Source organism: Camponotus floridanus, unplaced genomic scaffold (genome assembly GCF_003227725.1).
Source record: "Camponotus floridanus strain SB8 unplaced genomic scaffold, Cflo_v7.5 scaffold33, whole genome shotgun sequence".
Lineage (NCBI taxonomy): Eukaryota > Metazoa > Arthropoda > Insecta > Hymenoptera > Formicidae > Camponotus > Camponotus floridanus.
Window position 1 is genome coordinate 1,001,069 of NW_020229470.1, and position 26,809 is coordinate 1,027,877.

Below are 26,809 nucleotides of genomic sequence, written 5' to 3' on the forward strand. Positions count from 1 at the left end.
GATACCTATCCGATTTTTTTCTTCTTTTTAAAAAACGCACTTTTGCTTATAGAGTGAAAGCAAAATGATTGATTACAAACCGCAGAAGAAAAGTATATCATGACAAATAGTATATAAAGAAAACAATTTTTAATTATTTCAATTACACATTTTTGCTTAAAAAGTAGTTTCTATAGAACATTCTCTAAGTATTTAAAAAATTTTTTAAATTTTAGTAATTTTTAATAAATATATAAAATTACACACGGAATCTGTTATTTAAATAAAAAAAAATTAATTATCGCAATAATAACGGTAATAACATGTGGGACATTATCAACTTGTGTACATCAAATTCAGTTTGATTGTCAAATCTCTTTAATCCATTGCAATAATCATTGTAAGAAATAGCAATCATTTTGACTCGAGTAAGAAAAGTTAGACAAATGTAATAATTTTTTTGCATTATTATTCCCTGTTTTATTATCGAAATGATTCGATACTACCTTACGATATAAAACTGATTACATTAACAGCTGACTCGACACTGTAATAAAAATCGTCGGTTTTTCTTACTATCCGTTAACAATGATCGGTAAACATCTATCGCAAAAAATCAATTCATTTTTGAAGCGGATTTCGTGATATTTCGTATGCGAGCATTTTTCATTCCCTGATCTTTCAATTTCTCTAGCGGTGACGTAATCTTACCACGTGCGCGTACGTATATAACAAAAATAATCATGATGCGATCACGATGGATATACGAATGTACGCGTGGAATAAAATTTGCATTAAATATGCATGAAAAAAACCTACCAGTATCGATTAATATTGATATTGATCATCTCTCATAACAATATCGTGCGAGTCATATTTGCAATTCCGCAGAAATATTTGACCAATATTAAGATTTATTAAAAATTTTATTTTTTGCGTTTAACTCGTCTTATTTATAAATGTGAAGAGAAATATATATATATATATATATATATATATATATATATATATATAGTCATTGTTTATATGAAAATACTATATAAAGACAGTTTATTCATATGTAGGTGCATATATGGCATAGTAAAAATGTTAGATATTATATGATTATACTTGCATTTTATCTATCGGCACATTTTTGCAACTACAAATTTTTTCTAGATAACAGTTTTTACTGGCATTGCAGTTGACATTAATGAATTCAATATCAAAAATGAGATATCAACGTAATATGGTGCCTACAAAGAGAGAAGTATTTCGCTTTAATTGTCATTATATTTGATCTCGATAAATTGATTGTTTATCAACGCGCAACACATGCTATCACTTAATGTTTCAATTGCGTCATATTTCCTTGATATTCTCACATGTACGCGTTTAACTTTTTGTACTCAATATATTAAGAAAAATTAAAATACATTTAGCATTTCTTATTTTAGAGAAACATTTTTTCATGTAATTCTATATTTTTAAATATCGTAATTTTTTACTTATATATTTACTTATTTTTTACTTTTATATTTACTTATTTTTTACTTATATATTTACTTATACTTTTTATCAATTATTTTGATTTTGTATTTTATTTGGATACGAAAACAATAATGTAAAAAATGTAAAAAATACTAAATTAATGTAAAAATGAAATTATATTAATATTTAAAAAAATAATTAATCTAACAAATTTATGAGGAAAAATATTTTTTCAAAAAATATATAACGTACTCCAAGGAATTTAAATATTATAATATATTATATATTAGAAAATTTTATCTATCTTTTTTAGAAATATAATTAAAATGGAAAAATTATCTTTTTTGCTATTTTTGGGAATATTTCTAAATGCAATCTAAAGTATTTATGACGCAACCTCGATCTAAAATGCATTAACAAAATACAGTGAAACTAAAATAGTATTTTGGTCTGAAAGAAGATTTAAAACGTGAAGAAAATAAATTAAAACTTTATGGGAAAATATAGATTTCTCTCACACTCTCTCTCTCTCTCTTTCTTTCAACGCCCTGTTTATTTACATTATTATAGAAAGTAATTAATCTACAATATCGTGATAATCTTAGCCGGTTATAAATGCAGTAGATTGACCTAACTCCTTGAGTTTACTCGATAATCGATAGGTTGTTGCACCAAGTTATGAATAGTACTTTCGCCTATGATTCGATACATATTTTGGCATTCCTATCATATCGAATGTGATGATAACAAACATTATTGCATATTGCATATTAACATATATGCATATAATCTATTTTATACAAGTATTTACTGAAAGTTTAGAATATTTTAATAATATCAATGGAATTTTTTTCAATAAATAAATCAAATATTACGATTGCAAGGACATTTTCCATCATGCATAATATAATTTTCAAAGTAGGTCGGTATCGATTATATAGGAAGCCAGTATAAAAGCTTGTGTTATAAAATGTCATGCGAGAATTAGGGCAACAACAAAAACGCTACGTAGACTATTCTATACGCGCTAGATGCTTCTTTTATCCGGATAATTCTTTTGTTCGAACCAAAGCTGATACGTGCTCTAGTAATCGAAAACGAACGTCTAATCAGAACTATATGTACATGTAACTGATGCTATTTTGTAACGCATATGATGATTAATAATATTCAAATTTGTTAACAAAAAAATTTGAAAATTAAAAACTTTTATTAATAAAATAAAATAGAACTAAAATAAAATAAAATAAACATGTGAGGATAAATTCTTGAAAATAATTGATTCATTATAGATAAATTTGAAATTTTTAGCATGCCTTCACTAAAATTATTCTACATATTATTAATATCCACATGATATATAATTGTGGACGACGAAAAAATGAACATTCTAATTCTCAAGAGTAGCAAGAGTTGCGTTAAATTATTTTTCATTCTCGAGTTTCCTGTGGGTAGATAATAGAAAAAAAAAGAAGGGATAAAGATTTTTTTTCCAGAATTGTATATCGTTCGCATAGTTAACCGCTATATTTCTCCCCCTCTTATAATAAGTTAAAGGACTAGGGCGAACCCTTTCCGATTACGAAAGCATAGTGAGACACTCTGGTCCATAGCATGAAAGGGAGAAAGTATCGACGACGCGAGAGGGGCTGTAATCCCTGTCGAGTTTACACAGCTCGCTACTTATTGAATGTGTGTTTAAAGAAGTGAATCGCCCGAAATGCGCATTCGAGTTATCGCACTTTGTCGAGTGCCTCGTTAGGCAATACTTTGAAGTCTGTTAATCGAAGATTTTTAGTTGAGAACGCAACTAGACATTTATAAGTAAAGAAACGCTCTCGAATGCATCGATGTAAAGTGAACATACATGTATTAAATAAGAACACTTTTTTGCCAAATATAATTCTTACATTAACAATAAGAATAAAATCTAATTATATCCTATCTATTTTTGATTTTAATAAATATTAGGAGTCTTTATTTTGTAAACTGTTAAAAAGATGTAACAAGTTATATATACACAGTTGTATATACAATACATTATTAAGTTTTATGCATTATTTTATTTTTTTATTTTTTATAAACTTAAAGTTTTATAGATTCTAGAATTTGTATTTTTTTATTGTATTGCTAATGGAAAATTTATTGACTTCTGTATAGATAGTCAATTATACAATATTTGTTAAATTCATGTAATAAGCATTGAACGCTATACATGTCACATATGTTCTTTTAAAATAGACTAACTTAAATTTATTAAGATTATTTGCAGCACTTTCTGGAGCAAGCTCGCTAAATATTCATTCTGGCTATCTTCGAAAAGATTTATATGACATGAGTCAAATTTAGCGCTTAAAGGGTTAAGAGCCCAGTTACTTCTTCGAAGCTGACACAATTTAATAATTAAATCAAGTTCATATATTAGTGAGAATTGTATCGCCCGTTGTTAGTGACGAGTACTTTATCCACCTTCGCTGCTTTTAACGACAGTGTCATTTTACGACATATTATTAAAGTGGGTTCAATCACGGCAGTTTCCGACTTTGCATTTAATGCTCAAATACTTGTCAAGGGCAGAATGCCAAATTTCTACGGAAGTCATTGTCAATTTGAAGTAGATACTTGCTGCAAGATATAACAGCAATTAATTTAAATTGCTTTTTAAAGCTGACCTTTTATAGATAGATATTTCTTTTGAATCGCAAGTCCATAGAAAACATGGCAAATAAACAAGCATAATAATATTCATTTGTTTACAAATATTTGACTCTATATAATTGGCAAAATTTGTGTATCTTATTTTGTATATTTATATTGTATATTAATATTTTTTCAATTATTATTATCATTATGCATATTATTAAAGCGCCAATTTTCTCTCAAATTAATAACACGTTCCAAAAACTTGCATATTTATCATCTAAATATTTTTCTAAAATTTTTAAATATAAAAGTATATATTTTTACATAAGATCAAAATTTTTATACGTGAATTATAAAAGGCATACTGAAAATAATTCAGCTATTATCTCAAAGATTTCTTAGCTATTACCCCATTATAATAAATCGACTCGTGCGTGCCAGCTGGTGCCATAAACCGAATGATTCGCAGCGATTTTGAATCGAGATGCATTGAAGTAAAATTTCACGGTGACGCATACGCGCGTGCGTTTGTGGACCGTCCATCTAGCGTAAAGCGTGAAGCCACCTCGCATTCAAGCTTGAACGCCATTGCGGCAGCGTACCGGCGCGAAAACGTTTATTTTCAGTCTACCTTTACAGCAGGCGGAAGGGACGGCACATATACATGTACATATGTAGTCGGCGGTTTCGCAACGCGCGGTTTCATCCGGCGAGGAATCAACGAATGGAAAATAACGTGTTTTCGATGTGCAGTATACAACATATATATTTCAATCGTGCAAAAAACGGATTAATTCACTAATCGATATACAGGAGAGATTAAGTCATTTTAGTTTGCTGCATTATTTATCGCGCCGCGCGAGTTATGCAAATAATGTTTGATTGCTTTTATCGGACATGAAATATTCTATAACTATCTCGATACATCTATTTTTGCATATATTTTCCTGAAATGCAAAACGATTATTCTTATTTAAATATTCTTGTTTAGCTGCATTCTACTGGACAGTTCGTCCAAAAATAAAACCGTTTATCCAATTTTAGTGACATTTACTATATTAAATTAGCGGTATATAATCGCACATATATTGGGTATCTTTTCCAATTAATATTTGAGTATTTAGGGCATCATTCATAATTGAAGTACTTGATTGAAGAGGGATGACGCATCGTCGTGAGAAATGTGCGTGCAACCGTCGTGGAACGCACCGTATTATTGCGAACAATCAAAAACGTAACTCGTGCACATCGCACTCTTGTCGGAATTACCTTCGTCTTTGCCTTCGTAAACTTCCGTTATACACGCGACGTAATCCTTCCTCAAAAGCGCATCGCGAGAGCGACGCGAAAGGAATTGCTGAACGTAGGTAGTCTAAATCCTGTAATGCGTCGCGGGTGACCTAGATTCGTGATCGCCGCAACATCACCTTCGTGTCCTTTATCGCGCACGCGGACATCCTGAACGAATATGCGGCTTTAAATCCAGCAGTGTAATTTTCTAATGCAATCACTTTGACCGACATTTATGACGAATGGTCTCGCAATTTTAATTTTGACTTCGCCAGTGATGAATCCTCCAATAAGAATCTCCGGAGTAAATTTTTAATTTGAAAATTAACGTGTTCGTTATCTATTCTGGCTAGCTAAATTTTAATTAACAGAAAGGACCTTTCTCTTCTATCATTTTTTTTTGTAGTAAGTAGATACTCTGAAAATTAGGATCGCGCATATTTAGAAATCTCCTGATAAGTCTGATATATACCTGAGTGAAAGATATTAGCGATAAAATACGGCGACCTTGATTTACATGAGGAGAACACGCAACCGTCAATCTTAGTTGTACCGGCCATTGAGTCCCGGTCAATTAATCAATTCGCTATCTAACGTGACTCAACGAACGTAATGCGACGAAAACATTTTTTATTTATATCAGAGAAACGCTCGAATCTTTTTTTTTCTTTCTCTCCAAGATTGGTTAACTGTGGCCTCGAGACATTGTTCAAGGTTCGTTGGCGAGGGTCCATGGTGAAATATGACGTAATTCTCCGCGAGTCCAGAACGTATATACAATGAGCGATTAAATGTTAGCATATAAAACTGGACGATGAACGCATCGTAAGTCGAGTTAATAAAGTCTTAGCGATGTTATTAGATAGTGCGACAAACTGCTGTTACAGACTTCGAGGAATTTAAGCGATGCTGCAGCGACCGGTTATGTTGCTTATCATCTCGAATTTTATACGTCATTTTATTTTCGTGCTTTAATCGTCATGATAAAAATTATATATAAACTTTAATTTAAATGTGATTTTTAAATTTGCAATATTTTGAAAAAAAAGATTATCCTATACGAGTTAAAAAGAAATTATCGTTTCTTAGCTATATTATATTTTGATTATATTTTTACGCGTATTTACTCGATTTATAGATTTCTTTGAGATTCGGCAAGACGAGAAATGATGATACGTTTGTGAAACTGAAACATCAGCAACATTCATAGCATATGACATCACGAGATCAGGAGAAATGAAATAACTCGTCCCCGAATTATACGCTCAGCGAATACAACATGTGCTGCTCTTGTCACGACACATTTTTAAAGAATAAAGAAACAACGTTTCCGCACGAAAGTATTCGTTAATTAGTATAAGAGCCTGGACTTAATTTCAGTCATAACGACATATATATATATATATATATATATATATATATATATATATATGTGTATCTGAAAAAATATCGTATTTTATGAAAAATATAAAATTACAGTATGTTAAATTTTACCCTTATCATTCACATAATTTTTCTATATTTTATATACTTTTTTACAGTCAGTACAGATACTTTTTCTACCGACTAATTCCACCTACTTCTACAAAATATATATAATTTGATGCAAATATATCTATATGATACACTGTATGCGCGTAATTTGAAATACAATTATAAAAATGTATATTTAATAGATACGAATATACTTGTTGCAAAAAGCGCGAAAATGCAAATATAGTATTTAAAAATGCACAAAAGATAAGATAGAATTAATATATTATGGAAGAATTATATACATATAAGTCAAGGTAAATTTTAGAATTTAAAATAGCATAAAAGAAATTAATAGAATTGAATCGCTTATTGATTCACATTCTTCTCCTCTCGATTTATATCATAACCGATTTTCTATCCTTAGATAATATATTTATCTTGCCCAAATTCTGCCATCGTACCAATTTGCTCTCATCGTCCTTGCTTAAATAAAATAAAGAATCTAAATCTATTACCTTGAAGCTATTGAGATAGTTAATAGTTTCGCATTTTACTTTACTGATATTTTCCACATGAAGCACGATTGGTTGTTTTAACGATGTAACAATTCACCCGAACAGGAAGAAACAGCAATTAATGAAGCAGTTTATATCTCTATTCAATAACCTTTTTGTTCCGTGAGATTATGCGCGCTCGCTCGATTTAGAATTTTTTTGCTTCTTTGCCGAAAAGAAGCGTGTAGGATCTTCGAAGTCGTGAACACACGAACACGTATGTTCGCTATTCACTTGTGCCGTTACCTTCGCGGTAGCCTACGTCCTAGAGTAACCGTGACCTTTGAGTCACAACAATCGGTCGGTCAGCTCGTCTTAATGGTCGCTTTGCATGCTAATACGCTCGACGTAACGATTTAGCGACAAAGGCATTTTTTTGCACTCTCGACGCCTCCTCAGATGCACCATAAATAGGACCTCATAAAAATTGCGCGATTTATAAACAAATGATGTTGCGAGTGATATCACACTGTTCCGGTTGTGAAATATTCAATAAAACATATTTCGAGTTGTTCAGTTATTTTGAATATTATTCCACGTATGTTTGTAAAATGAAATTAAAGAAAATATTCAAATGTATTTATATAGTTTAAATTTATAGTTTGTATCCAAATGTCTTCTGAACAAAGAACCCAAAAGTAAAATGTGATATATAGGCAAAAAAAAGGAGAACTTAAATAAAATTTTATTCACATGAATAATCATAAGCTTAATATACTACCGTAGATATCAACTCTGATGCAAAATAAAATAATTTAACGTATTGTTTAAAACTATCGTGCAATGCAAAGTCATCGAGATATTTTTCCTATTAGCACAAAAATATTAAACCAATGGAGCATTCGATTTTATTGATATTATTCTTCTCGAAAGATACTCATTGTCAGATATTTTCATAATACCCGAAATAAACTGAATAATCATCCATTAAATAATGTTAGATGTAGCAATTGCAACTACTATCATGTTGTTCTCTTTCAAGTTGTTAGCAATAAACATTTTAACTAACTCGTGAAACTAATTCGCGAAGAATATTAAATGCGTGAGTGCAATTGTACTAAACCCTCTTTTCGTACTTTATTCACGCAATCGAAATTGCGAACTGACATGCGGCAAAACAGTCAAATGCGAGCCCGTATATGCTGTTAGATGCCACGTATACATACGAAGCCTATTATTTGCGATAATACTACCCATTTCCCTTGTCTCGTGGCCAAAAATACATATGTTCGTGACGAACCAATGCGCACATCATGCAGTACTTTAAAAACTTTCGATGTTACGTGATACAACCAAATTTTTAAAATATATAATTTTATATATGAGTATTTTTATGACCTTGACAATATAACACTTTCTGTGCGCGATTATAATAGAATATTATTTTTTATCTGATTTTGTTTTATGTAAATTTGTATAAACTTTACCTTTTTTACCTTTCATTTAACACGCAAAATTACGATAAGACATCGTATTACGAAAGATTTTTTACAATGTATAAATTAGTGAAATTAAAAGAGATAAGTATTCAACATGAAAACGGAAAATTTTCTGATATATTATAGATAATATTGAAACACTGAGAATGATATAAGCTTATATATATATAAGTAACTCTCTTGTTTATTTCACAAAATCTCAAAGAAAGTTTTTATCGAGAGGAAAAAGAAAAACTTCACAATTATATGTTATATATATATTTTATATTTTTTTGTATTATACTTATTGTTTGTGTGTTAAAAATGAAATAAATATATATTCAAACATTAAAAAATGTAGTGAAGTTTATAGAAACGCTGCATTTATCTAGAGCTAACACTGATTAAAAAACTTTATTCTTTTACTTACATTATTTTAAGAGAATGTAAAGAAAAGAGACGTGAAATCATTAAAAGCAAACTTGTTTAATTAATTGATATTGTCACAATCGATTCCTAACACACGGTAATATATATATATATATATATATATATATATATATATATATATATCATTCTCGGTGTTTAAATCAAGGAAAAATTCATCACAAACTCACCTGCTTTCCGGCGCGTGGTAACGTCTCCACATTAGTACCGCCGACGACGGGTGCCTTCTCCAGTCCGCCGTTTTGCTGGCTGACGTTTATGTTGGCGTTAACATTGGCGTTAACATTATTGGCGTTGTCGGTGACGTTTGCGTTCATGTTTGCTCCAGTTGTAACATCGCCGGCGCCGGTACCGCGCTTTCCGTTCTCGCCCGTCATCCTTTGGCCGCTTTGTCGATTCACCCTCTCGTCGTCTCACACCCTCGTCGCAGCCACCGCTGCCGCCGCCGCCACCGCTGCCGCCGCCGCCACCGTCACCACTGCCGTCGCCGTTCTTGTTTCCCCCACCCCGTTGATACTTCCGCTCGTTAATTTTCAACGTCGATCCACGGTGCGGAATCCTGATATCTGTGTGACCGATCGAATCGATCAGAGAGAAGCGTGGATCAAAATGCGAAGTTTATCGATAACGCGTAATTTATCTCAGCGAGCCCTCGATTCCCGCGAGCTTTCGTTCCTCGGGACGCACGAAATTTAAATTTACTAATAGAGCAATCTTGACTTATTAATAGAAACAATATACGGGCAATTTATCTCGTTCGAAATCTTACCAATATCTTTCTCTCTCTCTCTCTTTTTTCTTTCTCTCTCCCTCTCTCTCTTTCTTTATCTATCTATCTATCCATCTATCTATCATCTATCTATCTATCTATCTATCTATCTATCTATCTATCTCTCTATATATCTTTTTAGACCATATAACTTAAAGAGCTTATTTAGATATTCATATTTAAAGCAAACATAAAATTATATTATTCGATCCACTCTAATTTTGAATCTATAATTGTTAAAAAGTGAAAATCTTTAAGAATAAAAGATATAAAGTATAAGAATACGTTTCATCAGGCAACCATAGTCGAATTAGTTGTTTCTCGAGGAGAATGCTATTTTTAGTCTCCATGGAACGATACGGGTGGTATAACCGTACATGACAAAACAATTCAAGCGCATTGCGATCGTCGTCCTAGCATTCGCTATTCGTTAAGATAAAATCGATCGAGGCAGAGAATTTTGCCCAAAGTGTAATCTTATCGTTAACACTATCAAATACACCAAAAAGCCAAAAGGACAATTTCAAAGAAACGTCTTGTAGACATCTCGACAACGCTTCAGATATTTATGTGTGGTACAGAACGCAGCTTTTTTTAGAACGCTCTATATGTCACAGCACTTTTTTATTTTCCAAAAGATCTTTTTTCAACAGCTAATCAACGCGTTCGTTATTTTTAAACGTAATAACGATAAAAGCGAGGACCGACCTTTCCGAGCTTTTGGGCGGGAACGTGAGATACCTTCGTCCGGAATCGCGAGTGCTTCGACAAGGACCGAGGGACGAACGGGGAGCCAACGTCATACCGACGACGATGACATCCGTCGTCGCGTGTAATTGCGAATATTCCGGAGCAAAATAAGCAACGATCGCACAGCTGGCGATCCGCGGGAACCTGAGGAAATGTACGAGCGAGCCTAAGCCCGCGCACGGTCGACGGTAGAACCACGGGGAAAATCGATTCGAGCGTGTCCGTTCGAGCACTGCGCGCTTCTCGGAGCCGCAGCGATAAAAGCGGCGCGACGTTCTCCGGCTTTACGACGGAATATTCGACAACCTCAGCATTTCTCAGCATCCAACGATGCTCATTATTATTTCATAAAATATTGTTTTAGAGAACATTTCCCTCCGGGCATTGATTTAATCCCTTATAACCTTCTATCGGCCTCGCACACACTTACTACGTTTTAAATTCAAACGATTCGTATGTTTCAATCTGGCCTAATTTTATTTATTTTACTGCATCGAGCATACATAAATAACTATTTTATCTATTTTATTCGTACTGTGTGTACATAACTATTTAAAAATGAAACAATTATTTTAGAATATTACAGACTATGAAAATAGAGTAGAATAAAGAAATGACAACAAATATAACTCGAGAAATATCTCTTTGTAATTCAGAATTTAAAAGTAAGACACTAATTTTAAAAGACTGATTTTGGAACATACGAAAATTTAATCTAACTGAATATAAAAGAGAATCTTTTTAATTTGGAAATTGTACAAAATGTCATTAAAACAAAAATTTAAAAAATATCTACTCGTAGTAGATATTTCACTATGCATTTGCTATCGCGGGATAATTCCTTAATGACAGTAATTTATGGATGCTTCGAATTATCGGATCGAACCGGATTGCGAGTGGTCTTCGGTAGGAAACGGGAAAAACTGGTAAACGCGCAAAAAAACGCAATAGTATATATCCCGCGAGCGGATCCGCAATTATTAAACCAGATTCCGTTGTTATTTATACGCGCACGAATATATATACATACAAACGTGTATATACGCATACTGGCGTAAACGGTGTCCGATCTGATGATCTCCGACGTGGTACATTTCGCGGACGATCGATCTCTCGAATCCTTTTCTCGGCATTTTAGCCAAGAAGTTTACCGCGGTTCGATGACGCGCGGCGCCTCGAATCCGCACGATTATCGAACGATTACGTACATTCGAACGCCACCCCGTACGCGAGTGAATATAGCGGCAATGGGGAAAAAGACAAATAAAAGGGAGAGAATAAGAGAGAGAAAGAGAGAAAAAGAAGAGGCACTAACCAGGATTACACGCAGGGTTGCGCGAGGCGGATGCCTTCGAGTCCACTAGTACGAGAACCACCGCGAAAGTATTTTAATAAGACACTTTTCCCATCGAGCGCTTCCTTCCTCACTTGTCAAATCACACGGCGGCGCGCCATCATTTCTCGTTGTGCCGTCGCTGTGTCGTCGTTGCGTTTTGCTTCCTCACATCGACCGGCCGCCGCGGACCGCGCGCGCACACACACGTATATAACTCGTCTCCGCGAATCGCGCGACAAAGAAAGCACTGAGCGTAATGCAACCGCCCTCTCCGACACTTCGCACGACTTTGAACACTGCGCACGTCTGCGCCGCCGTCAATGGCGACGCCGCGCCCGCCGCGACACCTACCAGCCGCGCCGCGAATCACTAGACGTATCCATCCATTATTTTTAAATTGCCAGATTCTCACGGTCAATATATACATATAAAAAAAAAACAGTGACGAAAATGTCGACTTCTCACCTGATAAATAACATACTTTTAATGTTTTTAATTTTAATTTCAAAGTCAATATATGTATATAAGAACGTATGACTTATATACAAAATGTGTTTTTTTTTATTTCTTATGATTTTCACAAATGACAAGTTTAAAAATAAACGATATATTATATTAATACAAATAAATTTTCAAAATATTTCTTTACAAATGTTGTATTTCCTTTGGTAACTTTAAAGATGTAACTAACTCAAACATCTAATAATTTCCAATTTGAAATTGATTATTATATATATAAAAAAGATGAGATTCATGTATCAAATATATATAAAATAACTATGTTAGACAAATATATATATATATATATAAACATTTAAATATAACGATTTTATGTTATATATATATCTGTTTTTTTGATTAGATAAAGAAATTACGTTATTGTAGTACATAAATCACAAATTATCCGTTACTTTCTATTATTTTAATTATAAGATGTAAATGTGCTGTCAAATTTGGTTTTCTATAATTACATTCCATTTATAAGTATTGTTGCAATATGTACAAATTCACAAATAAGTTTTTTTAACATTAATAATTTATAGTATTATTATAATTCCAAATGAAATATTTTTCTTATCATGTGATAAAATCATTTTCAATAACGCTTAAATAACAAAAATTAATAATTAGCAAATTAATAAAATATATCTTATATTAATTAAAGTTACATATCATGAAAATGGGAAAATGTTAAAAACTTAACAATAGTTGTTATAAAAATACATACATATGTTTAAAGTAAAATCTATGTCGTTTAATATATAAATATCGTAAAATTAATTTCATCATTACATATGACACATACAATATAAAATTCAACACATAGATCTTAAAAAAAATACATATATATGTATATAACATACTTTTTGTGTGTGTACCAAGATTATATTCCTTTGGCTGATTATGATTTTTATGTAAATAACAAGTTTAAAAGATAAATAATACCATTGATATAACACATTTTCAAAACACTTTCGTAATGGTATCGTTAAACATGTGCTGGTATTTTTGTAATATTTTTTGTTGTCACTACTACGTCAATAATCAAAAGACAACATTAATATTAATATATATTCAATACAAATATCATACGTCCAATGTTCTATTATCTCTTAATAAAGATAAAATATACATCATTTACAAATAGAGCTTGTATCCTAATTCCTGTACAATTATATGTAAGATACTAGTAGATAAATCCAGTTACAATATCGTTTGTGTAAAAAAATATCTCGTTAATAAATAAAATATAATAAGTGCAATTAACAGATTATATAGAAGGAATATAATTTTAATAATTGATATAAGACAGAAATATCTATGAAAAAATGTTTTAAGAAATTCAGTTTGTAAGATTTACAAGATATTGATATTACACAGACGATATAATAGACATGAGAATGTAGTAGAATATGTACGAAAATATTTGTTCAAAGGCGATTTATATATTATATAGAACATTATGGAACATATGATTACAGGTGGTTTCACGAAGTATCACCTATGTCTTACATATAAAGATGATGGAAACGTGTGTACATCCTTGTTATACATGTATTTATGTGAATTAATCGGTACGCGCATATATAATAAAAATTACAAATTTAATTATAAAAATATAAAGGTTGGCTAGATACATATATATATATATAGCAAACCTAATTATAATATAAAAAATATCCGCATCAAAATTACCTGCATGTATGTACTTTAAATTATAAATAATTCGCAATACAAAAGATTTTTAATTATGTCTAATATTAATTCTCATTAACTTGTTTTCTGTTTATGTACTTTCTTAAACAAAAATATTATTAATGATGTGTTGCTGTAAAATTTCTAGTTTTTACTTCTTGTATGCCACTATTACATCCATCGATCTTTGCATGTTTCTCAAGCTGCTTTTTAGTAAAGAAACGCGTACCACAGACATTACATTTTAATTTAGATTGTGTACCATGATGTATCATGGTGTGGAATTCTATTCCTGTCTTATTAGAAAACACTTTACCGCAAAAATAACAGGCGTTAAGTTTATGTGTAGACATATGAGTGCGAAAGTTGCGAATTTTTATAGGTTTTAAACATATGCTACAAGTTACTAAATTATCAGTCTTTGGATGTAATCTGGATTTATAATTATGATAAGAAAGATTCTTTCCATTTGTATAAGCCTTTTTACATTTATGACAGGGATAACCAAAACCTAAATGATAACCTTCGTGTAAGGCTTTAACTTTAATAGAAAGTTTTTCGTTACAAAACCTGCAAGGCATATTCTTATGCTCTAAATTAATATGTTGTAATCGCGCTTTAGGATTTGAAAATCGTTTGATACATAAGTAACAATGATACGCCTTATCAAAATGTTTGACTCTCATATGTTTATCATATTCATTGAAACTATTTAATACATCCTCACAATAGAAACACAATAACTCTAGTGAAAATTCATCAAATGGTCTCCCCTCTTTAACAGTACATTGATGATTATTGTATGAATTAATTGTTTCGAAGTGTTTGTTACAATACCCACATACTGATAATGGATTTGTCATATAATTCTGTATTCCATCATTCAAATCATCATCATCAAACTTCTCTTCAACTTTCTCTTCATTTTGACGTCGTTTATTTGAAGATCGTAATTTTCTCTTATTTTCTTGATGTATTTCCTGATTTTTAATCTGGCTATCTTCAACCTGGCTATTTTTTTGACTTTCATTTTCTACTGCATTCTTAGATTTATGTGCAAAAACGTCTAGAACATTTTTACACATTTGTCTCAATGTACAGATTTGATCAGAAACTTGTTTATAATTTTTCAAATTTTTTACACCATTCTGCCTATTTGACCTTTTATCATCTTGCCATGTAACTATTTGCTCTGATGTATTATTTTTATCAAATTTAATTTGTACATCATCTTCGATATCAATGATTACGTCTTCATCTGCGACTTGTAACTTTAAAAAGCTGTGATCTTTACTATAATTAGATTTAGAATTATCTGATTCTTTTTGTTTGTTAATACATAAATTAACAGACTCTTTGGTAGTGTGATCAGATGTATTAGATAAATTATTTTCTTTAAAATGGATTTCAGACTCTTGAAATTTATCCTCAATATTATCTTTTCCAACAATTTTATAAGAATCATTTAGTTTTTTTATTGTTATGTTAATACCAATTCCAGAATCATTACTGACATTTGTATGCTGCGACAGTGTATCTTCCTGTTTATATAACTCACAGATTTTTTTATGAGTAAATAAAGTATGAGGATTTCGAAATGATCTTCCACATAAACAAATGGTTTCATTGTTCTTGCCAATTTCTCCATTGTATCGGATTGCTTGATTAATCTTGGAAATTTTGTCATTTTGATTAAATGTCTCATTATTTAATTGTACATTATTCATGCTATTGCTTGTATTTCTCACAGTTGACATTATGGAAGACTGTAATAATTTATATTTCTGATTGAAAGGTGAATTATGATATCTACATTTGACATTATGGATATTTTCTTTAGTTTCTCCACGAAAAATATGATTGCGTCTATGTTTGTACAAACCACGAGGAGATGCATATACTCCCAAACAAATATCGCATTGGTATGTCTGATTGGTATGATTTAAAGATATTTGTTTCTGTGTTACTGCAGGCCCATGCCGATTAATTATATAACGCTCGTTGTTCAACTTGAATCTTTTTTTAGCAGTGTTATAAGATAATGTATATTTTCGTTTTTTCCTAACTTGAGATTTTTTATGAGTATCGGCTTCATTATCCATTATGCGAAATCCACCTTGCGTATTCATTTTAGGTTGTGGAGATTTTTTGGAGGATACATTTTCTAATGTAATTTTCTCATCTTTGGATGCTGCATTTTCAATTAATAATGAAGATTCCAGTTGTTCCACCATACTTGAAGAACCACCAATTTTATGATAATGAATTAAATGTTTTCTTATAGATGTTACTTTCTGTTGACACAATGTGCATTTGACAAACTTCCTCAATGCTGGAGTTTTAGTATCGACAACCTTTGTCTTTGCATGTGGATTTTTATCATTATTAAGATTTTCAAAATCATTACTTTCCTTATTAAGCAAAGTAACTGGATTGACTTTATCGATATCTTTCTTAGGCAATTGTGAAGTATTTTTGACACGCTTACGGTTGATGAGTAATGGAAGAGTAATCCCATGTACTCTGTCTGAATGCTTTCTTAAAGATCGTCTTTCCAGGTATTGCTTACCACATATACTGCAAGGATATAATTTTCTTGTTTTCAGAACAGAAAATTTGAAAGGTACCGTATTATGACTTCTTAATGTAGGTTGATTCATGATGCGTGATTTAGGTTGTTTTTCTATAAACTTTTCCGAACATTGTATTTCTTCCTCTTTATTTTCTTGAGTATCATCATTGATTGGTTTGTCAGTTTGTATAACCTTTATCAATTGTAATGTTTTCCAAATTTTATCACATCTTTCTAACAAAACAATTGGATTCTTTATCGTAGGTATAGATATTGGAATAGAAAATGATGAGGCTTCGTCCTATAATAAAAAATAAAATACATTATTTCTAAATTTCTCTAATATTAAAGTTAAATAAAAAAAAACTATATCATATAAAATTATAATTATGTGATATTTTGAACAAAAAGCAAGATTTAGCTATAAGATATATAATCAAAAGATGTGATGTGATTTCATTTTCCTAATAATTAAAAATTAGTAATAATAACAATTAATTTTTCATTTATTGAAAAAGAACTGATTATGCAATATGCAAGTCAATTATGCAAATGTATGATAAATAACATTCAACATGTCATAATTCAAAGTAGTAATATATATAACCAAAATGGTCAAGCAACACAACATGAAAAACGCGGTAAAGTATGGCTATCAATTTCGGCAATTTCGAGATTTTCGAGTAGTATTTTCAAGTATTTTTTTCCAAAGACGTAATGAACAAAGTTGAATAATATTCCAATTTCGATGCAAACACGTGATGTACCCAAATGATATGCTACACTATAACGCAATATTCACAATTCCCTCGACTTACAGATGCCAGTGAGTCCTCGTCGATCGAATTATGTAGATTAGAGCATGGTTCTTGTTTGCATTGAATTTCAAAATCGGTGAGCAAAGGAGGCGATTGCGGTGACGCCGTGTAACTACTATCATCGCTCTTGTCCCCGTGGATGGTGGTGGTGTTGTCGGCCATCCCGAGATAGGGTACAATCTGTAGAGACACGTTTTGGTTGAGTATTTTACAAGTACACTGGCAATGGTTGGCAATGGTTGGCAATGCTGTCTATTCTGTCTCTACTTGTCCCTGTTTGAGCGTCTCCTTCCCATCTGCTGAAAACCCTGTATGCCCCTTTCTCTACACTTTTCTCGATATGGAAATTGAATGCTATGAAAAAGCCTACGATATCCCTCTATTTCTATCGCGTTATGATTATACTGTCCTCTCCTCGTAGTCACTCGTATCGCGTCTATTCACATCCTCATTGGACAAAGAAGGACGGATTTGTTATGAGCATTTTAACCCGGCCCAACCTCAACCACTGGCACTATAGTCACTGATGAACCGGTAGTAACGCTGGACAGTGCTGGACGTGGTACTGACCCAAAGGGTACCATATGGATACCACATGGCATTACATAACAATTGGGCCTGTTAGCTTCGACTATACACATACTTTTGTTCAGTCTACGCTTATACTATCAAATCTATTAAATTTTAATAGAATAAGAAAGATAGAAACAGCATAGAATGTAGATTTTACATGCACAAACTTAACAGTGTAAATTAACAAGGATGATAATTAATCCTCATCCATAGAAATGCCAATCAATTGCGTACAAAGGCTGATTAATCATTCATTATAAAAAAATTCTCTAATACATCTCCAATTTCCATATATGTACGTAACCCAATATCGGTAGATTACGGTATAATTAATAATTATTAAATTCGTTAGCAAGAAGCAAAAATTAAGATGTTACAAAACTATCGGGATGAGTAGAATGAGATTTCCTTAAAACAATAATAATTTTTGCAATTTTGCCATATATTTTAATTGAAGTGTATTTTAGACTACATGTTTTAAAAGTTAGCTACCAAATAGTCACAATGATTGATTTTACTGTAATGATTTAAAATGAATTTAAATGTAAATGTATATGATTTTTTTCAGATTTCTGTTATAAATTATTAACGAATAAAAGAGAATTAAGATTATTTATTAGAAGCGATGCTGAAGATTAGTCAGCATATCTGACGCATCTTGGATTCTCGTCAGCTGATGATACGCTATAGTTATGCTGACGTCGTTTCCGAATATTGATTTAAGATATATAGAAAAGCGACACGTAGCAATATATATTACATAGCAATCAATAAAAAATTCAACAAAAATGTAACTTAATCTTACAAAGTTGTGGATATATTCTAGTAAAATTTAAAGCTGTTAAGAACACAATTTTGATCTGATTGACCTAATCTTTTATTAAGATAATTTTCCTTAATTACATAAACGGTTTCAATTGTTGTATAAAATGTCATCAAGTGATTTTTTTTCATAATTTGTGTAACCATGTTTAAAAATGAATAAGCAGAATTTATTTATTAAAAATCTGCTTACATAGACATGTTTAAGTTATGTTTAAGTCAGACAATATATTATTAATTAAATAATTACGTATTGCAAATATATAAAAATTTCTAAAAATCCATAGCTTTATTAAAGGATGTTATTAAAATCATACAGATGGGATTATTAGAGATGCAATTGTTTTGTTTGACCAATATAGTTATTAAATCAATATTGGTAGGCTAAAACTAATTGTAAAATATTGATTGATCTGCGACAACATTGTAAATAGGTTTCTTGAATATATTCCGACAAAAACACAACATGACAAATAGAGTGGTATTACAAATATGTTCTCATGTTCTTATCCAAATCCAAATTTTTTGCAACTAAAATATATAAAATCAAAAAACATTTCAGCAGCAAATTTTTAAGAAGTAATAGGCATTTATAGTTATTGTTCCGTCACTGTATGCTACTACGTGATTGGATGATACAGACTCGAGAATTTTGGGCGAGTCTATGTTTGGAAATAAGCTAAAATATTCGTGTAGAATTCTTTTTATATATATTCTACTTAATTATTCATGTGCTATTCATATGTATTTGAAACCAGTCTTTTCCCGTGCAATAATCTACTTATTGGAACGCAGTCAGCTCTTCTACATAACATAACCCAACCACACACATATCCACAATATTGTAGCCTCTACAAAACTTGGGATTCGTACATTGCATATAACATGTATATAAATTGTCCTATCATATAATTTGATTCTATATTGAAGTATATCTATGATTAATCGCTAAACTTGTTTACCTGATACCTTTGATGAACCAGTGATTGATCCGATATGCCGTTGTATGATACAGACCAACTGCACCATCGGATTCTGAATGAAGTATCGTGCAACGTCGATGTCCGTTGTCTTCACAGCAGACTCATGCGCACTATAGAGAACTTTTTGGAAGACAAAGATACGTGGCCAAGTAGAAATAGTTTGAAATACTAATATTCGAGGCGTATAAAAGCGAAAGGTGACGAGAGAGTTGCGATCGTAGTGTTTCCAACCGCTCTGGATGGGTCCACTTTCACATCTGGTACATACAGCAGATCAAACAACTTTGTTTCAACTGGCTATGATTTCGCGTCTATAGAATTAGTACCCGAAAAACTAGCGAGTTGAGCGATTATCTAGAACGCCAGGTACTTCACTACAACCCAAACAATTTATTAGATTAACAATCAATTGAATCTTGTTAGAAATGTACAAACAATGATTGAGAAAAACGCATTATTTCAAACTCTATTCGGTTCTTTTTGGTACTTCGTAGCTAATAAGTGCACAAAGATTAATAAGATTTTACAATAGGCAATATATAACTTGTAGTACCATTTTGTACCTCCATCATCAAGAGTTATACGATCGATTGTGCTACTTTACTTTAATAAATTTTAGTTTATTAATCTTAGACTCATGTAAAGTATTTCATTCTTATTACATTTTGTACCAATTAATATTCTGCTGTAATGTTTTCATTCCATAAGGTGTTTGCGCTGAGATACATGCACGCATGACGTATCCCGAATACGGTCGTGTAGACTTGTATATAAAAATTCTCTTGATCTATCTCTCGTATCCATAGTTTATTCAAAGCTGATTTAAATTAAAGTCATTTACCTGAATATAAAACAATAATTATAAATAACAGGTTTGTATCTTTTACGTGCTACAAGTCAACTGTAAACTTTTTTCTAGAATTGCTCTTATTAGAGCAAACTAAATTATTATTTAAATTATTATTCTTCTTGATCTGCAATGATAATACGCATTAAAAATATATATTAAAATAAAATAATATTTTTTAATATTAGAAATACAGCCAAACACATAATAGTAAAAAATTTAATAAATTGCAAGTTTTTAATAGTGTACAATACAATCCATTGATGGCTAATTTGAGGCTGGCTTATCCCAACCCACATGAGTAATCGCACATATAAGCGCATGTATGTAATTTGTATTCATACGTAACACGACACAATAGCATAATACTGCGGATTTAGATTCGCGGAATAAGTGATTGTCTGCCTTGGTGCACATCGCGCGCTATGTACGAACTTTGGATTACTCGATGTAAGTTTTATATTATGGAAATAACGTGGAGGTCAATTCGTGAGGGAGATCAGGATCAGGATGAACAAGGCCGATGCTGTTTAACGATATTACTGTGAAGATACAATTTGATCCCTGATAAAATTGTGGCACTAACGAGATTGTCATGCTATGCACTTCCGTCAGAGGACATATAAAGCCACACGCATTTCTATCTGCACGCAGAGTGATGTTTGTCCGATTGCAAAATGCAACCACTTGGTGTATTGTTGTTGCTCCTCTCCTGTCAACTTGCTACGCCAAAACCAATTTTTGATAGAGGTTGTATACAGTGAAAACAGTTTACGTTAAATTGATGGGGGAAATATTGAAAAGCTAGTGCAATATTGAGATAAAATTGAATAAATTAAACATAGATTAAATCTTTGAAACAATTAAAGTGGTGTATTATTCTTCTTTGTCCTAAATGCTTCAATTATAATAAAAGGAACAGTGATGTAATAATATCGTGAGATTGAGTGTGTCCAAGTTATTTCACTATAATTATTTCAATATCTTTAGACATATGAAATATTGCTTAATATCAATGAAATTTATGAATACAAAGTCGTTTTTAGTCTTTTAAGTCGTTATGTTAAAATTATACAAATTGAAAGAGTTAGGACAATAATGTAATAAATTGAAATTACTGCTTTTTTGATTACACATAATATATTAACAACCATTCCTATTACTATAAACTTTTGGTATTATATACAATGCAAAAACGCTTATCGCAGATGGTGCAGATTTATTACATAGAGAATATCGATCAGCTGGATTCGGAGAAACAATACGAGATTGGTTCAGAATAATCAAAAATCGAGTCGTGGGAAAATGGCAAGAATGGTTCGGCAACGACGATCCACCAACTCCGAGTTTCTCACCGCAGGATATTTTCAACATTGATAAAACTATAGGAAATCGAGTACCGGGTTATCCAAGTTTATTCTTGGATTTGTGTAAGCAATTTTGATCATGTGAAATTTTAAGTTAGAATACGTAAAATTTCCTTTCAACTCCTTGTTACATCATAAGACTGAAATTCTCATTGAGCTTGAGGATGTTAAATTATGTGTTTATGCTTCGCTACGGAACATAATTGAAAGTATTGTAATTTCAACAATCGTACAGGAAATGCAATTAACATCACATATTCTATTAATTTTTTTTAAGATTATTACAACTGTATAGTCCCAAGCAATTTCTAAATGAGCTTATGATTTAACATTCCTATCTTATCAATTTTTTACGATATTAGCTAGCATATCCTTCGACCCAAAACAAGATTGGGGAGTTCGGATTGGTAATTGGTACATCATCCGGAAAGTTACAGGAAATGATGACGACAGTTCAGATAGCGATTCAGATGAATGGGACATGAGATCTTTGCTACCAAATCTACCATCATTTCCTACATTAGGAATCGATTGGACGCCTAATATACATGAATTTGAGATTCCAAAAACCACGCAACTTCCAATGACTACGCCGAAAATTAAATTGACCACGCCGAAAATTGAATTGACCACGCCGCAACAAACACCTCAAACTAATATTCAGACTGAATCAGTTTTAACTGAGTCTACTGTGATTCTTACCGAACCGATTCCATTTACTACCCAGTTAATTGCAACTTCCACAGAGCCGGTTGTAACATCAACCGAAGAAATTCTAACTTCTACTGAATCGTCTGTAACAAACGATGAATCAGATACGATATCTACTGAATCAATTTTAACATCTACGGAAACAATTCCGGTTTCTATAGAATCAACTGTTCCATCCACTGAGTCTGTAGTGACTTCCACCGAATTAATTACATCATCCACCGACACAACGTTAGATTCTACCGAATCAATTGTAACATCTATCGAATCTGTTGTAACTGTTACTGAATCAATTGAAACATTAACCGAAGAAATTGCAACTAGTACTATCACCGAATTGTCTGATCCAACATCCACTGAAGTAATTTTACCTGTTTTGAATAAGAGAATAGAAGACAACGAAACTGTTAATACACGTACCACAAAAAAGCCTCGTCCAGCATCTGCTGAAGTCATAATGTTTTAAAAACATCACATAAGATTTCATATTTTACATGATTCAATCTTGTTCATTTAACAAATATAAAATTTTAAAATGAACTTATTATGAATACCTTAATACAATTAATTTAATTTGAAAATATTATAAATTTGATAATATTATAAAATAGTATATACTAGGAAAAATTTATAGAAAAAATAATTTACTACAATACAAGAAAATTATTTCAGTATTATTTAAATTTATAGAAAAAGATATATAAGAAAAATTAGAACTTTATAATCAGTTGTTTGATATGGGATTTATGTATTTATATATACATATATATATGTATATATATATATATATATATATATATATATATATATGTATATATAAATTTTGATAATAGCGCGTAAATTTAATATACAAAATAACATTAATTTTATATTACTTTCTTTATAATAATATTAAAATTCGACAATCTAATTTAAAAAAGAAATGCGTACGTTCACTCCGCAAAATTTATTATAATTACAATTCTATTCCATAGTACAATATTATAATAATTTTTACGTCGATGATTGAGGTCTTCATGATAGCTTGTGGTTTTACTGTAATAAAAAAAAATATTTTGTGTCCAAATTAATAGAATATTTAATTTCTTATTTAAATTGTTTTTAGCATGCACACATGTATAATAAATTTTTATAATTTTTTATATACATGTTTACTATACACACAAATTGCTGTAGAAGTATGATATAGTATACACCTTCAATTAACACATAAACACATTAACATAAATCGTTGATTAAATATGAAATATATAACATCCATTAGCATGTAATTAAATATAATTCTATATTCAAATATATTTATTATTTTAAATATCAGTCTTTTTGTATATTTATATGCATATATTTATTTCATATGCATATATATACTTATATAAAATTATATCCATAATTATATATTGCATATATAAAATAAATATATAAAAGAATACATATATGATACAGAATTTTAAAATAAAATTTGTTACTTTGTTAGAATTATAAACAATTATGTTATAATTTTATTTAATTTATCAACATTTTTTTTTACAACTAGAATTAATTCTTTTTATTGAACTAAAAAAAATGTTAGCAATTCAATATTTGATAAGTTTTTTTATTAGTTTTTTGTTATTAGGATAATTGATGTAATATTGATGTGTATTTTAATAATCTCTACAAACTATTATTATTTTGTATGAAGAACCCTTCTATCTTATAATAAAGATTAATGTTAATTTAATTTTTGATATCACAAATAACATATTAAACTTAAGTTTTGAATTAAACAATTAAAAGCAAGCTGCAAAATAAGTATATATAATCAAGACCTGTACTTGCGATGAATTTCTCTAAATCAAAAAAAGCATGAGCAAAAATATGTACATTTATAACATTTAAAGCAAAAATACAGACTTTTATATGAAATTATAATAATATGGACTATACATAGACATATACATTTTTATATATCACACAAATAAAATATTAGAATATTAGAAATATTAGAAAAAAAAATATATATATATATATTAAAATTAATTATTAGCATGCTAATACAAGAATAACAATGAACAAAAGTAATTTGAAACTTAAAGATTTGCATGCTGACCCTGAAGCAAAAAGATATTCCCTCTCCAGAATTATATAGTGCAAATGATGATCTATTTCCTTCCCTAGAATGTGAATAATAAATATATACTACTATAGCATGCATAATATAAAAAACCAAAGAAAATTTTATTTTTTGGAATTTGCTCATGGTTAACTGTTATTAAATTACATCACCAACAAAAAATGTTTCATTTTGCCATTTATATTTCTTCAAAATATATGTATATATATATATAACTATTTTATGCAAAATCTGAATACTATAAGGATATAAAAAAAAGTAACTTAAACTAATTTAACTTTTGAAATCTTGAATGAAAACTTTAAATAATATATGTATTTTTATCAATAAAGTTAATTATTCAATGTATTAACAATTTAATTATTAGTTATATAAAATTTATATAAAGAAAATTTCATGAATATACATCAATTTTCTCTTACTAAATGCAATAATTTAGCTATTCGAATTATTTGAATAAAATATAAAAAAGATTCTTAAACGAGATGAGATATGATTAAAGCTGATTATAATTTTGACATAACAAAGCCAAAGCCCCTATCATTTGAAAGAATCATTGTTTTAACATGCATAAGATAAGTTTATATCAAGGTTTAATAATAAGAGAAAGAGATAAATAAGATTTTTCTAAAAAATTATAACATTAACATATTCAGGTAATAAAGATATATGTTTACAACAAACATATTTTACATTAACCGACTTACCTTCTTAGATGCTGCTCCAACTTTACTCTTCTTAGTACCTCTAACTTTCTTCATTCTATTCTTGCGTTCCTTACGCTGTTTCCTGGTTTGTTTTTGTTTTTCAAAAAGACCATGTCTCGCTAACCTGTATTTGGGCTCAAACTTCTTGGCAAAGTCCAAAGTATCATAAATGAGTGCAAATCCAGTAGATTTACCACCGCCAAAGTTAGTTTGGAAGCCAAACACAAAGACAACATCTGGAGTTACTTTGTACATTTTGGCTAATTTTTCGCGTATTTCGGTTTTACGAACCGATGGTTGGCCAGGATGGATTACATCTACGACCTATAATGCAAAAGATACATATATGTATACATAAATTTGAACATATAACATTTGCATATCATCACTCAAGAGGTGATAAAGATTACAAATAGTGTTGTACACTCACCATTTGTTTTCGGCATAGAAGCCGATTGGTCATAAACTTTCTTGTTCTGATGGTAGCTGTACCTTCCGTCTGTAATCGAGAATCAAAACAGGACAATAAGTTTGGTTATTCATTGTTGAAGATCAGTATATTCATAGATATATGGGGAAATGCTGCAAATTTTATTGACAAACAATATAAAATATTCCAACTAATGTAGTTTCCTCTATTATTAGATAAGACGGTTAAAAAAATTATAAGTAACTATATTCACACATTAATAAGGTTATGTGTCATGGTGCACATTTACTGTTAATGATTTTATAATTAGTACTTTTCAAACATTATATATATAACACATACTTTATTAGATGCCATTTTCGAATATTTAATTAAACACTACACGTTTCGTTATACGATTACTGCAAAATCCATCGATATAAATTACATACCATCTTGCTCAGCTAATGTATCGCTTGAAAAAGGCATACACGGAAATGTATACCGCCATCTATGACAACATGACACCGACACACATCCGCTAATTTAAACAACTTTA

At 30.6% G+C, this 26,809-nt stretch overlaps 4 protein-coding genes across 10 annotated transcripts in view; 1 reads left to right on the top strand and 3 right to left on the bottom strand.

Moving 5' to 3' along the window:
* Nucleotides 1-12,418, bottom strand: part of LOC105248873 (ankyrin-2) — a 78,547-nt gene extending 66,129 nt beyond the window's left edge. Inside the window, exons 1-2 of the mRNA XM_025410609.1 lie at nt 12,112-12,418; nt 9,448-9,843 (exon numbers count right to left, since the gene is read on the bottom strand). Coding sequence (XP_025266394.1) covers nt 9,448-9,654 — 207 coding nt within the window. The 5' untranslated portion in view covers nt 9,655-9,843; nt 12,112-12,418. The remainder of the gene's footprint in view (nt 1-9,447; nt 9,844-12,111) is intronic.
* Nucleotides 12,419-14,284: 1,866 nt separating this feature from the next.
* On the bottom strand, nt 14,285-20,364 carry LOC105248849 (daple-like protein). 3 transcript variants are annotated; one of them, XM_011253873.3, is made up of 3 exons: nt 20,083-20,364; nt 17,719-17,898; nt 14,285-17,201 (listed from the first exon to the last, which is right to left on the bottom strand). In XM_011253873.3, exons 1-3 carry the CDS (start codon nt 20,140-20,142, stop codon nt 14,448-14,450), a joined length of 2,994 nt encoding a protein of 997 aa, XP_011252175.2. In that variant the 5' UTR covers nt 20,143-20,364; the 3' UTR covers nt 14,285-14,447. The 3 variants fall into 3 exon arrangements, with proteins under 3 accessions (XP_011252175.2, XP_025266400.1, XP_011252177.2); XM_025410615.1 differs by having other exon boundaries at nt 14,286-17,201; nt 20,076-20,193; XM_011253875.3 differs by lacking the exon at nt 20,083-20,364 and adding an exon at nt 17,986-18,344 and having other exon boundaries at nt 14,286-17,201.
* A 978-nt stretch (nt 20,365-21,342) lies between these two features.
* LOC105248848 (cell wall protein DAN4) lies at nt 21,343-23,501 on the top strand. Of its 2 annotated transcripts, none has more exons than XM_011253871.3 (3): nt 21,343-21,693; nt 22,152-22,373; nt 22,673-23,501. In XM_011253871.3, exons 1-3 carry the CDS (start codon nt 21,621-21,623, stop codon nt 23,485-23,487), a joined length of 1,110 nt encoding a protein of 369 aa, XP_011252173.2. In that variant the 5' UTR covers nt 21,343-21,620; the 3' UTR covers nt 23,488-23,501. The 2 variants fall into 2 exon arrangements, with proteins under 2 accessions (XP_011252173.2, XP_011252174.2); XM_011253872.3 differs by having other exon boundaries at nt 21,345-21,693; nt 22,742-23,501.
* Nucleotides 23,502-23,876: 375 nt separating this feature from the next.
* LOC105248850 (40S ribosomal protein S24) lies at nt 23,877-26,806 on the bottom strand. 4 transcript variants are annotated; one of them, XM_025410639.1, is made up of 4 exons: nt 26,614-26,643; nt 26,272-26,340; nt 25,842-26,165; nt 23,877-24,056 (listed from the first exon to the last, which is right to left on the bottom strand). In XM_025410639.1, exons 1-4 carry the CDS (start codon nt 26,626-26,628, stop codon nt 24,054-24,056), a joined length of 411 nt encoding a protein of 136 aa, XP_025266424.1. In that variant the 5' UTR covers nt 26,629-26,643; the 3' UTR covers nt 23,877-24,053. The 4 variants fall into 4 exon arrangements, with proteins under 4 accessions (XP_025266424.1, XP_025266423.1, XP_019882327.1 ...); XM_025410638.1 differs by lacking the exon at nt 23,877-24,056 and adding an exon at nt 25,111-25,174; XM_020026768.2 differs by lacking the exons at nt 23,877-24,056; nt 26,614-26,643 and adding an exon at nt 26,703-26,806 and having other exon boundaries at nt 25,824-26,165.
* Between the last annotated feature and the right edge of the window lie 3 nt (nt 26,807-26,809).

What these genes read in the sequence shown, in the direction of transcription:
- LOC105248849 (XM_011253873.3), bottom strand. Translation starts at nt 20,142, where the DNA reads ATGGTGCAGTTGGTCTGTATCATACAACGGCATATCGGATCAATCACT. An exon ending in CAATCACTGGTTCATCAAAG is followed by an intron (nt 17,899 to 20,082) that starts GTATCAGGTAAA and finishes GTGTCTCTACAG; the next exon opens with ATTGTACCCTATCTCGGGAT. An exon ending in ACGAGGACTCACTGGCATCT is followed by an intron (nt 17,202 to 17,718) that starts GTAAGTCGAGGG and finishes TTTTTATTATAG; the next exon opens with GACGAAGCCTCATCATTTTC.
- LOC105248848 (XM_011253871.3), top strand. Translation starts at nt 21,621, where the DNA reads ATGCAACCACTTGGTGTATTGTTGTTGCTCCTCTCCTGTCAACTTGCT. An exon ending in AAAACCAATTTTTGATAGAG is followed by an intron (nt 21,694 to 22,151) that starts GTTGTATACAGT and finishes CGCTTATCGCAG; the next exon opens with ATGGTGCAGATTTATTACAT. An exon ending in AAGTTTATTCTTGGATTTGT is followed by an intron (nt 22,374 to 22,672) that starts GTAAGCAATTTT and finishes TTACGATATTAG; the next exon opens with CTAGCATATCCTTCGACCCA.
- LOC105248850 (XM_025410637.1), bottom strand. An exon ending in TTCTATGCCGAAAACAAATG is followed by an intron (nt 26,166 to 26,271) that starts GTGAGTGTACAA and finishes TTTGCATTATAG; the next exon opens with GTCGTAGATGTAATCCATCC.